We start from the raw sequence: 17,597 nt of genomic DNA, 5'->3' as shown, positions 1-17,597 counted from the left end.
GTAGGCAGCGGTCGTTTAGGTCCAGGGATTTTTTTACTCTACTGTCTCATAAGATATTTGGACGTTAATTAGAAGTATTAAATATAAACCGATAACAAAACTAATTAAATAAATAAATGCTATTTCATTAGACAATTTTTTAAAACCTAATTAATCCACGATTAGCAAATGTTTACTATAGCACCACATTCGTTAATCATGGGCTAACTAGGCTTAATAGATTCATCTCGCGAAATAGTCCATAGCATGGGATGAGTTTTATTAATAGTCTATATTTAATATTTCTAATTAGTGTCCAAACATTCGACGTGACAGGGACAAAAAAAAAATCCCTAATATCCAAACAGGGTTCGTAGTACTATACAAAGGCATTGTTTAGTTTGCAAAAACATCACATCAAAACTTTAAACACACATTTAAAGTATTAAACGTAGTCTAATTACAAAATAAATTTCAGATTTCACCTGGAAACCGCGAGACGAATCTTTTGAGTCTAATTAATTCATGTCGGTTACTGTAGCACGTATGGCTAATCACGTTCTAATTATACTCAAAAGATTCGTCTCACTATTTACTCCATAACTGTGTAATTAGTTTTAATATTTATATATATTTAATGCTTCATTTAGATGTCCAAAAATTTAATGTGATGTTTTTGGGAAAAAATTTTGGGAACTACTTTATTGCCGGAAAGAAATGTAAATGTGTCGTTTGATTGGTATGCATTTTCATATACACTTCACATAGGTTCTTCAGAGTAGTTATTTACGGGTACAGAGAAATTAATTAGATAACAGAAAGTTGAATAGCTGATTAGAAAAATCTGCGAAATAATTATTAAGAAAGTTTCTTTTGTATAAAATGGTACCATTTATAAGCTTAGAAAATATCCTCGCAATAATCAACTTGTCATTAAAAGAAGTCCATGCAAATATATTCGCTAGCCAAACGCTAAAGCATATGACGAAGATCTAAACTTACCGATGTTACTGAGACATTATATTTATTAACGAGATTTAAATGAATCCTATGTCCTCGAGACATTACAAGTACTATTCCCCAGTTCAATGTGATTATGGTGCTTCAATGTATCAAAGACTCTTGACCGGTAGTAATGCCGGCGATCAATCATTCCATTGTCTATGTGTAGTCGTAATATTGTTCCTAACATGTTCGTCTTTATATTAGATTCTACCTATACCATGACACATATATTACAAATAAAGTTCTAAACTATAACCACGCATATTCGATACATAATGTAACGCAACCAACCAGGAGTGGAAAAATATTAATCCTTAGACAAGTACAATAGCAGACTATAATCATAAGCATATATATGAGGAGGAGATAGAACATAAAAATGAAGGATATTGACTCTTATGCAAAAGATAGTTCTACCTATGTTTTAAAAACAGATGCATTAAATACATAAATAAAAAAATAAATAGAAAAAATTGGAGTCAACATGGTAATTAGTCTACTGCACGTACTAGTTCTAATACGAGCTTATAACTAATAGTTAACTGTAATATTAATATGTGTTCGACAATACTATAACTAATCTGAACCGTTTATTTTTTCTAATCCAATGAATCGTATATATTTATACTATCACACTAACTACTTGTAGTAGAATATTTTTTACACCAACTATTGGTAGTAGAATATTTTTTCTATTGGTAGTACAATTTTAAATCAACGGCCAAGATTTTTATATCAATAGTAACATCGGTAGTAAAATATAGAAGTATCCTAGCCAAGCTCTAATATTAAACTTGCTTTTAGAGACGGTTTGTTTGGAGGAACTTATGGATAAATGTCTTCACTTTAGTCCCTTTTGGACCCTAAAATATTAAACATAAGAGACTAAAAGGGACTAAAACTATCTAGGTCCATAAGTCTCTAAGGGACGTGCTAAAAGGGACTAAAGGACTATAGTACATCTACTCTACTACTTTAGGTTATAGCTATGTGTGTACGGTGTGTACTATTAACTAGGTCATTTAATGAGGTTTTAGTCCCTTTTAGTCCATCCAAACAAATATGGTAAGACTAAAAGGATCTTATATTTTAGTCCTAGACTATTTTAGCCCTAGGACTTATAGAAACAAACAACACCTTAGGTGGTGTTTGGGACAAGGGACTTATTTTTAGTCCCTTGTACTATCAAATATTTGGACGCTTATTATAAATAGTAAATATAGACTATTAATAAAACTCATCCATAATCTTGGACTAATTCGCAAGACGAATCTATTGAGCCTAATTAATTCATGATTAGCCTATGTGATGCTACAGTAAACATGCTCTAATTATGGATTAATTAGGCTTAAAAAATTCGTCTCGCGGATTACCACTCATTTATGAAATTAGTTTTTTTATTAGTCTATATTTAATACTTCAAATTAGTGTTCAAATATCCGATGTGACATGGGGCTAAAAAGTTTAGCCTTATCTAAACAACCCCTAGTCTAGCACACAAAACGTTGGGCTAAAATACTTGCCCCTTAATGTGCTGTCAACATTTTGGTTTAAAATGTAGTGTGTCAGATCAGCCAATGAAGAGACGAGAGATGGAACGGTTTCAATTTTCTTATGCACGAGTTCAATGCGAATTCGGTACTGCAAGAACGAACTTCACACGACTAAGAATTTTTCCCATAAAACAAACATACTTTTAAATGCGTCTAGATTGCTTATGTTGTGATGTCAAGATCAGTCATCAGTCGGCAGGAATGATTTGTAGCTTCTTGGCATTCTCTGTTTGTTCTCTCTTCTTTTCCTAATGGATAGCATGTGGTTATAACTCAAATGATTAGGACTAAGCTGGCCTGAATTATAAATCCTGCCTCTCCAGTACTGCAATATGCAAACTCCGTTTTAGGGTAATGTATGCCTACTTACCAAAGAAAAGCGTGCACTTTTATTCCAGAAAGCACTAAACTGGCCACAAACAGAAACAGTGTTGTAATTGGTATGCATCAAGTCGTTAATCACAAAAAGCGCAACCATACGTAGAGCTGTTTTTGTACGTGCTGACGAAGCCAAATACAGGTGTCAATACTGTTTATCTCGCCTTGCTTTCATTGGCTGATCTGAGTATCTGACACACACAGATCTACAAGTGTCACCTGTCTTTAGGCCTTTTAGTTTTAATTTTTTTTAAAAAAACATCACATCGAATTTGGACTTTTAGATGGTGTTTAGATTGAGAAAATTTTTGGGATAAGTGTCACGTCAAATGTTTGACTAGATGTCGGAAGGGGTTTTCGGACATGAACGAAAAAACGAATTTCACGGCTAGCCTGGAAACCGCGGGACGAATCTTTTGAGCCTAATTAATCCGTCATTAACACATGTTGGTTACTGTAGCACTATGGCTAATCATGGGCTAATTAGGCTCAAAAGATTCGTCTCAAGATTTCTTTCATAACTGTGTAATTAGTTTTTTTGTTTATCTACGTTTAATGCTTTATTTAGGTGTCCAAAAATTCAATGTGACGTTTTTGAAGAAAAATTTTTGGAACTAAACAAGACCATAAATAAAGCATTAAACGTAGATGAACTAAAAAACTAATTGTACAGTTATAGAAGAAATCCTGACATGAATTTTTTGATCCTAATTAGCTCATGATTAGCCATAAGTGCTACAGTAACCAACACGTGCTAATGACAGATTAATTAAGCTCAAAAGATTCGTCTCGCGGTTTCTAGGCTAGCTGTGAAATTCGTTTTTCCATTCGTATCCGAAAACCCTTCCGACATCCGATTAAACATTTGATGTGACACTTCTTCCAAAAATTTTCTCAATCTAAACACACCTTACTGAGAGAGATGGTAATAAAAATTGGTGAAACGAAAAAAAAAAAGCTGCTGTTCCATGTGTTGCAAAGTGAAAGAAGAAAAACAAAGAGAAAAGTTTCAGCAAGGAAAAGAGTAGAACAAAGCAAAGCAGCGGCATAAATGAACGCGCCGCTTCGTCGTGCTGGATCCGCCGCTCGGTCCGCTCCGCTACGCCCCACCCGCCACCTATCGGACATCACTGGCCAGTGTGGCTCGCTGGCTTCCATGCCACTCCACGCCGCGACCTCCTAACTCCTCCTCCCGGTCCGGGCGCGCACACACGGCACCGCAATAACTTGGCGTCTCGCCTTCGGGAAGGCAGTAGCCGCACTCGAGGGGTTCGCGCAGCCAGCCGGCCATGGGCACCGCGGGGCGGGGGCGCGGCGGCGAGCCGCTGAAGCTGCGGGTGAACCGGTGCCTCCTCAAGCTGTCCGACCGCGACACGGAGGCCATGGCGGCGGCCGAGCTGGAGGCCATCGCGCGGGCGCTGGCCGCGGACGAGCTCGGGGCCTTCGTGTCGGCGGTGTCCGACGCGCGCCCCACGGATAAGACCCCGCTCCGCCGCCACGCGCTCCGGGCCCTCGCGCTCGTCGCCGCGGCGCACCCGCGCGACGCCGTGGCGCCGCTCGTCCCGCGCATCCTCACGGCCGCGCTCCGGCGCGTCCGGGACCAGGATTCCTCCGTGCGCGCCGCGCTCGTCGACACCGCCCGCGCGGCGGCGGCCGCCTCCGCCTCCGCGTCCCCGGCGCTCCGCCCCCTCACCGACGCGCTTCTCCACGAGCAGGATCAGTGCGCGCAGATGGCGGCCGCGCTCGCCACGGCCGCCGCCGTTGAGGCCTCGGCCCCCACCGCCGACCTCGCGTCCTACATCCACAAGCTCCAACCCCGCCTCCTCAAGCTCCTCCGCAGCAATGCCTTTAAAGCCAAGCCAGCACTCATCTCTCTCATCGGCGTCTCTGCATCCGCGGCCGGTGCCGCCGAAGTTACCTCCTCTGTCCCGTGCCTCCGCGACACAATCGCCAGTGACGACTGGGCGGCGAGAAAGGCCGCGGCCGAGGCTCTTGCTGCATTGGCCTTAGAACACAAAGATCTTCTCGTCAGCTACAAATCTTCTTGCATCGCCATGTTCGAGGCCAGGAGGTTTGACAAGGTTGGTTTCCATTTTTACTTAGCTTGGATCTTGATGGTTTCATCTGTTTTTTCTGGATCTGGGCGTAGGGCCTGAGACTTTTGGTGTTCTTTGTTTGGCAATGTAGGTCAAGATTGTACGAGATTCGATGAACAGGATGATCGAGGCGTGGAAGGAGATCCCGGACGCTGAAGAGGACGAATGTTCGTCCGGTGCGCCAACTGCATCACAGTCACAACGACGATCTTCTCATGCAGGTTATTCACTAATTTGGAACCGTGTTATTCTGTACTTCTGATTGCTACTTTTGTTACGCAGATCTGGTAATTTAGTTTGGGCTCTTGTAATCCTGTTTATGTTGCATGTAAAAGGAACAATAGGAATCAAATGCTTTTGATAATAATGAAAATAAACAGGACGATTTTATTTTACTGCTATTTGATTGGATGAGCTCTGAACAGTTGGCCATGTGCTGGATTCTATAGGGAGTGCAAGTGATGGGCGATATCCAGTTGCATCAGCGACCAGGAGGAACAGTTTCCCTGCAAGCAGGTCGCCTCCTCCTGATGCCTCACCCAGTGTCAACAAAAGGCATAACTCTTCATCCGCCAGAAACAAGAAGCAATCACCAACATCAAATCGCAAGGCGAGCCAAGCTAAGAACCGGGATTACAAGGTTGACATTGTTGTTACACCGGATGCCACCCCGATCAAAGTGGTGACGGAGGAGAAGCTTCTGAAAGGAGGAAATGTGAGATCAAGACTGGAAGCAAGGAGGATGCTTTTCCAGGATGGCGATGACAGAGCGACCAAGGTGGCTGGACTGAAGGCAGGATCACGAGTTGTTCCATATGAGGAGAGTGGTAACATGGAAGAAATTTCCGAGATTGGTGGATCAGAGAGGTTTCCGTCAGGTTACAAAGACGAGGGCTTGTCAGAGATTCGGTCTCAGCTGCTTCAGATCGAAAATCAGCAGAGCAGTTTACTAGATCTTATCCAGGTGATTTTCTTTGTTTGGCTTGGCCTTACATTGTACAATCTAATTCAACTAGGTCCCTACTTGATGAGCAGATTTGCTAGGATTTTATGGTCTGTTCAGTACATGTTCATTAACAACAAAGGTGCATTTGGTATTGAAAGGAGAGGCGTGTTTTTTTTTCAGTACAGTTTGATTTTCAGGCTTCCAAAAACATGCCAAAAGTATACTAGACATTGGCTATTCAACAAGTCTACAAGAGGAAACAACCTTTGGCATGTTAAGTCATGCTTGAAATTATTGGTGATCGTGGTAATCAATAGCAACACGTATGCATCACAGATCTTGCTATTGTGTGCATTATTGTATTTTCAGTGTAATTGCCACTTGAATGTCTTCACCACACTAGTCAAATCGATACATTTTGAACATTTAGCAATGTCATGGTATGGGGGGAACCTGGACAGCAACATGGCATGTGCTGTATGTTTATGTTTTAATATGTAAATCATCAGTTTATAACTATTTCAAATCTCACCCTTTAGAAGAATCAGTCTCTCTTTTTGCTGGCTTTATCAACATCTGTCAAATTGTCATAATGACATGCATTGATTGGTATGTTAAATTGCAACCCATATAGTCAGTATTCAATCTGGAAATTATATGCAGTAAATTCATGCTACAAGATTCTTATAACATCCAGTTTTATTCGAAGCTCATCTGACATTTGTGGTTTTGTCTGTTTTTATCAGAAATTTATGGGGAAATCTGAGAATGGCATGAATTCCTTGGAGACAAGAGTCCATGGACTGGAGATGGCGTTGGATGAAATCTCTCGTGATCTAGCTGCCTCGTCAGGAAGGACGTCAAACAGTGAAGCACATGTCAACTCCTGCTGCATTCTGAACCCAAAATTCTGGAGGCGCCATGACGCTGGTAGATTTTCTGTCTCTGATGGTCGAAACAGTTCAGAGGGGAGCAGAACTTCTTACAAATGGGAAAGGCAGAAGTTTGGGCTTCAGGGTGGTTTTGTCACCAACCCGTTAGCTGAGCCGAACAATTCATCTGCTGCAAGAACGGTGACTGGTCAAGAAGGCAGGAGAAGGAATTTGACTTTATCAAAGTCAAGGTAATTTATTTCCTAATTATGGCCTATCAATTTTTCTCTCTGCAACTTAATCAGTGACCCAACTGACCATAGATATGAACATTAGCTGTCCGATCAGATATTTGTGGCGACCTAGCTGGCAATGGAAATTAACATACCATCTTACAAGTAATAACTTCTGTATATACTAGAGTGATTTATATGCTACAGTGCCATGTCAACATTATATCGGTCCATTGTATGTTGGGTGAAATTTCTCTTTTCAGACTGGTATTCCTTCACTTTTCTCACCAACCTATGCTAAAGTCCCCAATATGTTTTGTCTAACATCGTTCCTTTCTGCTCAATTACTTGGCAACTAATTCTTGTTTTTCTCTTCTAATTTCTTCAGGATGGGTTAGGCATGACAAAGACATTTCTTTGATCCGTGAGCTGTTCGAGTAAGATCATACACAAGCATGAAGGTAGCAACATCTTCTCTCTTTTACTGTGACTTCCTGAGGATCTTCTCCTTTGGCAGAGCCGAAACTAAAAGCGGGTAGAGCGCATGCATGAATCATGAAGTTCTGTAGGAGTCGCTGCTCTTCTTCTTCTTCTTTTGCCAAGCATAAATCCTGAGTAGTAGTCTGAGGCAGAACTCGCTTCTTGAGTTGTGTCCTCACTAGCCACCAGGGATTCGGATGATTCGACCTTACCCGAGAGAGTGTTCATCAGAACCCTGATTGTGGAGTTGGGCATGAGAACGGCCATTATCTTTTCTTTTGTCCCGCGCAACCATGCTACTTCAGAACTGTTTTTTTGGTTTATAAGAATGTAGGCACAACGTATTTCTGTACGAAGCTATGAATGTATCCTGTAAATAGTTTGGATAAAACATCTTCTGTGCTCGCGAGCTTTCTTGCCTTGTTTCTGAACTCTGAAGGTGTTGACAACTTGACATAACGGCATAGTACTGCCTGAGTGGTTTCAGTTATGAGCTGTGCCTCTGTGCTTTCTGAATTCTGATTCTCGATCCGATGTTCGCGAGTGTCCAGGGTGGGTAACAAAGGAGATAAAAGAACACTCCTGCTGCGCCTGTTTTTCTAAAACCCTGACTGTCGGGTGAACCAACAGACCTCCACTCTCCATGAGAATTTTTATTTATTTATTTTTGAAAGCAAGACGCTCACTTTATTCAGGTGACCTGGTGATCAGTGGAATCAAGATCAACCAAATTGTTTACAAAATCTGGGAGGGAACCGACCAAACATTCGGCTATTTCGGGTCCCTAGTCAAGCAAACGTGAGCAAGTGCATGCGCACAGAAATTACATCGATGGACATGCTTGATGTCCGTAACTACAAAGTTCATGGAAAGAAGAAAGTGCAGCTCCCTGAAGACGACACCACTGGTGCTCTTGTGGAACTCCATTGTGTTGAGAGCAAGAGACAAGGTTTAGGCAGTCTGTCTCGATGATCACACGCAAGATTCCGTGATTTATTGCAGCTTCAAGTGTGGCCGAACAAGCTTCTGCCTCAACCATCAGCGCATCTGAAACCATCGGCAAACGGCCTGATCCAGCTAGCACTCCCCTTCCTTTGTCATCTCTGATCACAAAACCCCAGGCTCCATCCCTCATCCTCTCCCTAATAGCTCCATCAAAATTTATCTTCAGAATTCCAGGAGGAGGTGCCATCCATCTGCTTCCCTGACGGCCAGCCTGGCCAGGCTGAATTGTGCGCTGCAAAGTAGGAGTTTTCAGATTAGCTACAGTGTTCTAAATGAGAATTCATAGGCCCATTGGAAGGTCTGACCCAATCAGAATAATTTTTTTTTTTTTGGAAGGAGGCCTGAGCCCAACTTTTCAGAAAGCACCAAGGATACAAAACAAACAAAGGTCTACCGGGGAAACCACCGGCTTGCCATACAAACCGCCCAGCCTCGAGCAACACCCATCTATACAGCAACTACAGACCAAGAAATAGAAGAACAACTTGTTTTCCCTAACTGAGATACCTACTGACGAGCTGAAAGCCCACAGAAGGCGTACCAGCGCCAAAAAACCCCTACTCAGACTACTAAGAAAACTCAAACTATTAGATCTCTTGTTTCAGCCAAATCCTCTTCTTGCTTCCCTGAGACTTCTTGTCACGAGTTGAAGTTTCAGAATCCATTCTCCTAGCAAACTTGCCTCCTCTTCCCTCAACAACTTCTTCCACTGAGATAAGAAACAAACCATTCGAAGAGGAATTATTAGTGGAGAAGAAATAGAAACATCTCTAAAAATTCTGTCATTTCTCACAGACCACGGCTGCCAACAACCAGCAGCCAACACGCAGAAACCCACCCTATCAAAACTCTTCCTGTGTGACCAAAAAGAATGGTATTCGAAATCAGCAAAACTGAAAGGAATATTATTCCAGCCAAGCGCATCTCGACATACACACCAAACAAAAACAGCCACCGGGCAAGTAAAGAAAATATGGTTAGAATCCTCTAGAACCTGACAAACTTGACACCATTCCGAACCCCCCCCCCCCACTGCATTTTTTTCAGACGCCCCGCTGACTGAATTCTGTCCCTCCACGCCAGCCACAGGAAATGTTTAAATTTAAGAGGGAGAGGGGAACTCCACAAAAGTTTCATCTCATTATCAAAAACACCCCTAAAAGTGATCATTCTATACGTAGAGCTAGAAGTATAGACCCCTCTCCTGTCTAATTTCCATCTCAAACAGTCCTTATCAAGAATTAGTCTAGAAGCTAGAAAATTCTCAACCTAAGAACACATCTCAGTCCAATAACTCATGGTCTCATCAGTGAAAGTTCTCCTAAAAGTTATGACATCTAAACCCTCATCTATAACCCTCTTTACCTTAATATCTTTTTGGTGACAAATCTCAAACAGTTTAGGGAATAAAGTTCTAATAGCACAGTCTCCCATCCAAATATCATTCCAAAAAGAAATATGACTACCATCACCCACTAACCAGCCAGCACCTCTAGCAGTCCAAACCCCAGCCTTCTACAGACCTTGCCAAAACAATGACACCGGTCTAGAAGACTTACAAAAGAAGCCAGACACAGCCATATACTTAACTCTTAGGAGGTTAGTGCATAAAGAATTGTCCTCAGATTCCAGCTTAAAAATCCATTTAGATAACAAAGCAGTGTTCATAGCTCTAGTCTCTGTAAATCCCAGACCTCCAAAATCTTTAGGAAAAGCTATATTACTCCATTTCACCATGTGATATCTCCTTTTATCTCCTAGACCTTCCCAATAGAACTTACTTCTAAGAGAATCAATCTGACTATAAATAACTTCAGGGAGATAATAAAGGCCCATAGAGTAAGAAGGAATAGAAGAGAGATAAGCATTTATTAAGATAGCTCTACCACTATAATACAAAGAACCAGCCTGCCAAGAGTTCAACCTTTTTCTAATTTTCTGTAAAATATAGGAAAAATCATCAGCTCTTAACCTATTAGGGCTCATAGAAAGACCTAAATAGCAGAGGGGAAAACTACCTGAATTGCAATTAAGCATGTTAGCAACTCGCTGCTCCTCTTCTGGGGATATTCCAACTGAGAACACCTCACTCTTATGGTAGTTAATCTTCATCCCTGAAATTTCCTCAAAACAATATAGTAAGAATTTTATAGCCATAATCTCAGAATCTATACAAGGGATGAAAATTATCGTATCATCAGCATATTGAAGATGAGTAAGCCCACCATTAACTAAATTTGGGACTAAACCAGAAAGGATGCCATTACTCTTGGCCAACTCAAACATTCTAGCTAGAGCATCTCCCACAAGGTTAAAAAGAAGGGGAGAAAGAGGCTCACCTTGTCTCAAGCCTCTAGAGGTCCCAAAAAACTGAGATCTATTACCATTAATATTAACACACACTTTTCCCCCAGTTACACAAGATTTAATCCACCCTATCCAATTATCAGAAAAACCTTTTCTTTTCAGAACTTCAAACAAAAACTCCCAACTAACTTTGTCATAAGCCTTCTCGAAATCAATTTTAAAAATTACACCAGAGAGATTCTTAGTTTTGAGCACATGTAACATCTCGTGTAGAACTATACCCCCTTCTAGAATAAATCTCCCGGGAATAAAAGTTGTTTGAGTATGTGATATAATCTCGAAAGCAATCAGAGAGATTTTGTTAGTAATCACCTTACTTATTATTTTAAAACAATCATTCGACACACAAATGAGCCTGAATTGTCTAATACTATTAGCTTCATTACATTTAGGGATTAAGGTAATAACTCCATAATTCAATCTCTTCAAGTCTAGTTCTCCATGATAAAGCATAATAAGCATCTCATAAAGATCTTGCTTCAGATGATCCCAAAAAAATGTATAGAACTGAATAGAAAAACCATCTGGACCTGGTGCTGTGTTATTCTTGGCCTGGCTAATAACTTTATCTAACTCCTTCATTTCAAAAGGCTTATCTATTTCCTCTCTCATGTTCTCAGGAATAATTCCAGACTCAGACCAAAAATTCTCCTTCATGTGAATAGAAGAAAAGGAATCAGCTCTAAATAAGTTTTTATAAAACTCTACAATATGAGAAGAGAGATCTTCTTCATCCTCTGTAATTCTCCCATCCTCTACTAAAGAATGAATCAAACTCTTCCTTCTTTTCCCATTGGCTATTTTATGAAAATAAGACGTATTTTTGTCTCCTTTCAGGAGCCACTCTTCACCACTCCTCTTATGCCAATATAACTCTTCTAGTTCAAACACCTGGTCTAACTCTTTCTCTATCTTATACCTCTCCTCCCACTGCTCTGGACAGAGGTCATGGAGGTTAGCCTCTAGGTCAAAACTTTCCAATTTGGATACTAACTCTTGTTTAGCTCTTTTCCATTCACTATTTTTATTAGCACCCCAACCTTTTAGAAATTTTCTAACACTAGAAAGCTTTCTATTCCAAAAATTCAGAATGTAGTCATTATCTCTAATAGGCATCTTCTCTAAGACCAAATCCTTAAAATTCTCAGATATAATCCAACCTGACTCAAAATTAAAGTAATTATTTAACCCTCTAATCTCATCACCAAAAGAGAGAAGGAGGGGAGAATGATCAGAGCCAGATCTCAGCATAGAGGAGAGAGAGGCTAGTGGGAAATGATTTTCCCAATGAGAAGAAACCAGAACTCTATCTAACACAATCTGAATGGGGGAAGCCTGTTTGTTAGTCCACGTATATCTGCACCCCGATCTAAAAGAGAAAAGTCTCTCAAAAATATCTACATTCACTCCTATTAGCAAACCACCTGAAGTACCATTTGCATCTTTCTAACTCCAATCAAGATTTCTATTACCTTGCAAAAGCCCTAACTCTCTGTCTGAGAAATTCTCCTTTTTAGTTTCCTGCAGACACACTATATCTATTTTATTTTTGACAATCACCTCTCTAACTTGATTTCTCCTATGATTACTACCTAATCATCTAACATTCCAGAAAATACCTTTCATGAGCACTTATTATTTTTACTAGGTCTACCTCTCTTTTTTGGCTCCTGCATACCCCCCTTCCCAACCTCTATCATAGAGTTTATAACCTCCTCACTTTCAACATCTCTCACAACCTCTTTTTTACATTGCTTTTTTTCCATTCACACTCGGCTAAAGCAGCTTGAGCCAACTCTTTTGCTTTAATTGTTGCGATGTTCCTATCAATCTCTTCCCTATTTGTTCCTAGACATAAACCAGCTTTAGAAGCAATATCCTCAAGAGAACTAGAATCAATATTTTGAAAAATAGCAAAAGAGTTTAGAGACGTACCTGAGTTATCCAAATTCTTTTTCTTAGCCAAGAATTCAACTCTCTTCTGAACTGGGACAACTTGACCTTTGTTCCTATCACTCTTTCTTTTTACTAGGATTGGGATTTTTCCTTTCTTCTTCTTTGTTCTCTTAGAGGAAACAACCTCAAAAGAATCTATCTCATCCAAAGCTTCCTCAGCCCTCATTCTTTCAATGTCAGAATCAGTGGGAATTTCACATCTCTCATTCAAACCCATATCTATATCCACTTCTAGGCAGGAAGGGAGAATACTACCCTCCACCTTCCTCTGTAATGACAGCTGACCTCTCTTCAGTCACAACATTCACGTTCATTTTGTCCTCTTGCGGTTCCTGAGTGCAGATACTCATCTCATCCTCTTCCCACACAACCATAGCTAGAGGGTTTGACTCTTTAGATCCAGATATATTATCCATTTCAAGTTTCAACATAGGGATAGGGGAGAAACAACTCTTATCGTCTAGAGCAACTTTTTTAGAGTGGGACTGACCTGAACTTTTCCCAGTTTTAGCAGGAGCTGAAGCTGCTCCTTTCCTCAATTTGTCTTGTAGCGTCTTTTCAAAGAGAAAACTCTCATTGTCATCATCACCTCCTAGGTCATCCACATCATCATCATCTTTTTGATCTTTAGGAGGAAAAAGGAGGGTGAGAAATAGTTTTTCTCTTGAAACCCTCAGTTTCCCAACGCACTTTATACCCCACCTTGTTAATATATATTAACATGGATACAAAGAGTTCATTAGGGTCTTTGCAAGCAACTCTGACTCTCACAGGGCCATCACCCTTTATGGACTTTTCATCCAACACTTCAAATTCTCCCACCAATTCAGCTATTTCTTTGACATGTACCTCATCTCTCACAAAGTTTGGAATACCAAAGATTTTCACCCAAACAGCCATTAATTCATCTACTGCTTCCTCAGTCATAGCAGTTTCTACCACACTAGCTTTGATTGGATAGCATTCAAAGTCAAAACTCTTAGTCCTAGAAAGTTGTCTTCTAATCATCTTAGAAGGGAAAGTTATTAAAAACTCCCTTTCATTTAGTTGTTTAACTTTCCACTCCCAGCTGACATCTGAAAACATGTGGTTTAGTTCCTTCTCTATTTTATCCACCTCTCCAAAACCGTCAATGATTGACATTATACCTCTAACTGGGATTTTTTCAGACTCAGCAGCAGGAATATCTACATGCAAGCTAAAGAAACCCTGACCTGGAATACCAAAACCAACCAACTTAATACCTCTCTTCTGCACATGCAAAGAACAATTTAAAGCTATGTGCCCTGTATTGTGGCAAGCATAGCACAGGGGAGGATTAGCACAGTTGGCTTGGTGATGCCCCTCTTTTCCACATTTGAAACATTTAATTGGGGTTTTTGGAGCAGCACCTCTCTGATCACTATCTCTACGGCCTCCATCTCTTCCTAAAGCATGTGAAATAACAGCTCTGAACTCTTGATCAAATACAAGAATTTTGATCGAATACCGCCTAGATCGGCCCATTATTCCCATGGATCAACGTGGATAAAGGTCGTAGGTCTGCAATGTACTACAAGTAATTTACTCCGTTACATGATATAAGAATTCTTTTAAGCTTATCTAGATTTATATTCATTGATATATATGGTTACATATAAGTCTAGGTTTATTAACATCCATATGAATTTAGGTAATATGACAGTATTGTAATATGGAACGGACGGAATACTTAATACTGCCTTATCTTAAAATAGTAAGCTTATGTTGCTTTTTTGGAGGAATTAAAATTAAGATAAGAAATGGTGAATGGTTGAGATTAAAAAGCATGTGAAAAAATTAATATGTAAATATCGTGATAGTTTAAGATAGAGAGCTATATGAAGAAGTAATTATATTATAGCACATATAAAAAATTACAAGGGAGATGGTCGAACGACATATTTATAATTAAAAAATAATTTATGAATAAAACTTTATATATGCATTCTTAGTGACCGAAAAACCAAGACTGAAAAATAAACTTTGGTGAGAAAACCCTAAAATCAACTTAAAAATTTAAATTTTGGCTTATAAGCAGAAGCGAAAAGATTGAGACGATATTATTCTAAGTGAGACGGAGGGAGTACGTGATAAAAACATACCTGCCTAAGTTTATTTTTTCGATGAAAGCATTTTGGGATTGTTCAGAAATTTGTTTAACGGGCCAGTCAACCATGCATCCCGTGCTTCAGGTATTTATTACACCCCCCACGAGGGGACGAGTAACGACTAACGAGGGCCGAGAACAGATGATGCATGCAAAAGCAGTACGCGCAGCAAATATGTGTCCCTGTCTTTTTTATCATACTCGTGTAAAATTTTAAAATTAAACTTAAAGTTAGTTTAGGGTTTATTTCATCATTGTTTATTTTTAACTTTTGATTTTAAATCGCTAAAACCACATATATAATTTTTTTTATAAAAAAACATTGTTTGACGTTAATAGGCTGTTTCATTTATGCTTAATCTCAGTGAAAATTGGGGGATATGCTTGCGAGGGCAAGGTCAACCTGGCATGTACCACAACACTGTAAAAATGCTCATTCTATTTTAAAATATAGCACCCTAGATTCGATATGATAAAATATAGTATTACAAATCTAGTCATAGATATGTTCATCTAAATTTATATTAACCGAATATATCGCATCAAATAACAAGTTGCTTTATTTTAAAACATACGGAATAACCTCAAACACGGCTAGCCTTGCTTGTTGCTTTGTGTTTGTCCATTTGCACAAAGTTGTCGCAATGACTCCACCCACGTTTTGGCCCAACCTATTTCACATAAGGCCGGCAGCAACATCCCCCCTGCCCATGCCACACCTACTCTCCCCCGCACCATCTCACGCGATCACACCGCCTATGTGTCACACCCTAAACAAATCACCTTAAAAAGCTCGGTTGTCCAACCCACCAAATGTAACTCCATGAGAAATGGTCAAATGATGTGTCTTGAGTGGCCACTGCCCAAAACCCCTTAGGGCATTCAAAGTGTATGAGTGATCTCAATGTGCAATCTAGATGAAACCACATCCATCTTCATAATGTGTTGCTACTCTAAATGGCATCTACAAAAATTATGCATTCCATCCTTCTCTCCAACTCCACATCAAATCCATCACTTTCCCCATCCCTCCTCTTGCCCTCCCCTCTACCGATGCAATTTCCTCTCACCCCTCTTCGCGACACCGTCCCCCTAGATCCTCTTCATCGAAGCTCTACTCTCCTCTCTTCGAAGCCCAGGTTGACGCGAATCTGGGCGGCAGAGCTCAGTGGCCTCGCCCCCTTACTCCAAATCCGCCGTTGCCCTTCTCATTTCCTACTCCACTGGTAATTGCCATGCTGCCTAGCAATGCAGGGCGAAGTTGCGTGGGACAGATTTGACTGATGCTCCTCTTTCTTTTTCCGCACGAGAGCTTGGTTGGTAGTGGCTGCTTGACGGTGGCCGGGGCAAGTTCCCTTGCGGCATAGGCCTCTTCATTCTTCTCGGGCTCTGATATGTTATTCATAGCGGCTGCTCTCCACCGTCCACCCATTCCTTTCTCCCCTTGCCAGCCCACCCCACCCCCTACTGCTCTGGTATCGCGTGCGACATGATACCTCGCTCACCAAAGATAGTGCCTACAGCGTAGCCATGTCCTTTCCCTAACGAGGCCGTAGTTTGTTTTGCACTTTTGCAGGGCATGTGAACCTTAGAGGCTATTCATCCCCAACTCCTCTCTCCTCTAGATCGACACAACTCCTATGTAAACTGAGATCATTCGTAACATAGGTGCACTTTAATTACCCTCAGAGCATCCCCAACAGCCCATCTATCCCATCATCCATCCTAAAAATAGATCATAAAAACTATAAATTGAGCTCCAACAGAATGACTATACTATCATCTATTTTTAGATGTCATCCATATTAGAAAAGAGAAACTTCAGATTTGGATGATCTCTTTCATCCTACAAAGAGATATAGAGCATGTCATATAATCTGGTGGGGTAAAAAAGGTATGAAGGATAAAACTGTTTTAGATGATCATCGAAATAAAGATATAAAGATATAGATGACGAAATTTAGATAATCTGTTAGGAATAGTCTAAACACGCCAGAGTTTACCCACTTGCTGATTTCCTCTGCCGGCGAAAACCGCTCCCTCCGTCGGGGTCTCGGCCGCTCGGGCACCACTCCGCGCGTGGCCGGCGCTTAAATTTCAAACGGCGCGCGTGTGCGTCCGCGTCAGCTACTCCATCCACCTCCTCGGCTCGTCCCAAAGGCCGAGACCCGAAACCCCCTCTCTGTACTAACCGACAGACGGGTCCGACGGCAAATTCCCCAACTTGTGGGCCTCACCAGAGCCTTCACCTGTTCATTCAAACCTTCGACTGTCGTTGACGTGCGGGCCCGAGGTAGCAGAGTTAACGCGAGAGTAACTGATTACCCCACCTGTCAGACACCCCCCTACACCGTCAAGGCGCGGCGCGCCGCGCACCCACCCGAGCCGGCCCGCACGGGAGCGGCGAGAAAATTTTTGAAACGAGGCGATTCCACCACCGCCGCGCCAAATCAAGCCCCTCCAGATTCAACGGCCGGCGCCCGCGCCTCCACCATCTCCACCTCCGTCTCCTCCCGCCGCACCCGCCCAGATCCACCTATCAAATATAATACTTACACGAGAATTCCCTCCTCTCCGATACTCCCACCGCGAGCGCGCG

The 17,597-nt window shown here is 41.2% G+C and overlaps 1 protein-coding gene and 1 long non-coding RNA gene across 3 annotated transcripts; one reads left to right on the top strand and one right to left on the bottom strand.

Moving 5' to 3' along the window:
* Positions 1-4,010: 4,010 nt before the first annotated feature.
* On the top strand, positions 4,011-7,933 carry LOC102700411 (TORTIFOLIA1-like protein 3). 2 transcript variants are annotated; one of them, XM_015834179.2, is made up of 6 exons: positions 4,011-4,996; positions 5,103-5,232; positions 5,461-5,975; positions 6,704-7,080; positions 7,451-7,499; positions 7,580-7,933. In XM_015834179.2, exons 1-5 carry the CDS (start codon positions 4,205-4,207, stop codon positions 7,458-7,460), a joined length of 1,824 nt encoding a protein of 607 aa, XP_015689665.2. In that variant the 5' UTR covers positions 4,011-4,204; the 3' UTR covers positions 7,461-7,499; positions 7,580-7,933. The 2 variants fall into 2 exon arrangements, with proteins under 2 accessions (XP_015689665.2, XP_006649031.3); XM_006648968.3 differs by having other exon boundaries at positions 4,015-4,996; positions 7,451-7,933.
* A 930-nt stretch (positions 7,934-8,863) lies between these two features.
* LOC102700126 lies at positions 8,864-13,029 on the bottom strand. Its single transcript, XR_001549597.2, has 3 exons — positions 12,850-13,029; positions 10,566-10,661; positions 8,864-9,256 (listed from the first exon to the last, which is right to left on the bottom strand). It is a non-coding gene; the product is annotated as an uncharacterized LOC102700126 (long non-coding RNA).
* Positions 13,030-17,597: the final 4,568 nt, after the last annotated feature.

This window comes from Oryza brachyantha, chromosome 2 (assembly GCF_000231095.2).
Source record: "Oryza brachyantha chromosome 2, ObraRS2, whole genome shotgun sequence".
NCBI lineage: Eukaryota > Viridiplantae > Streptophyta > Magnoliopsida > Poales > Poaceae > Oryza > Oryza brachyantha.
This window is presented reverse-complemented; position numbering and strand designations above follow the sequence as displayed.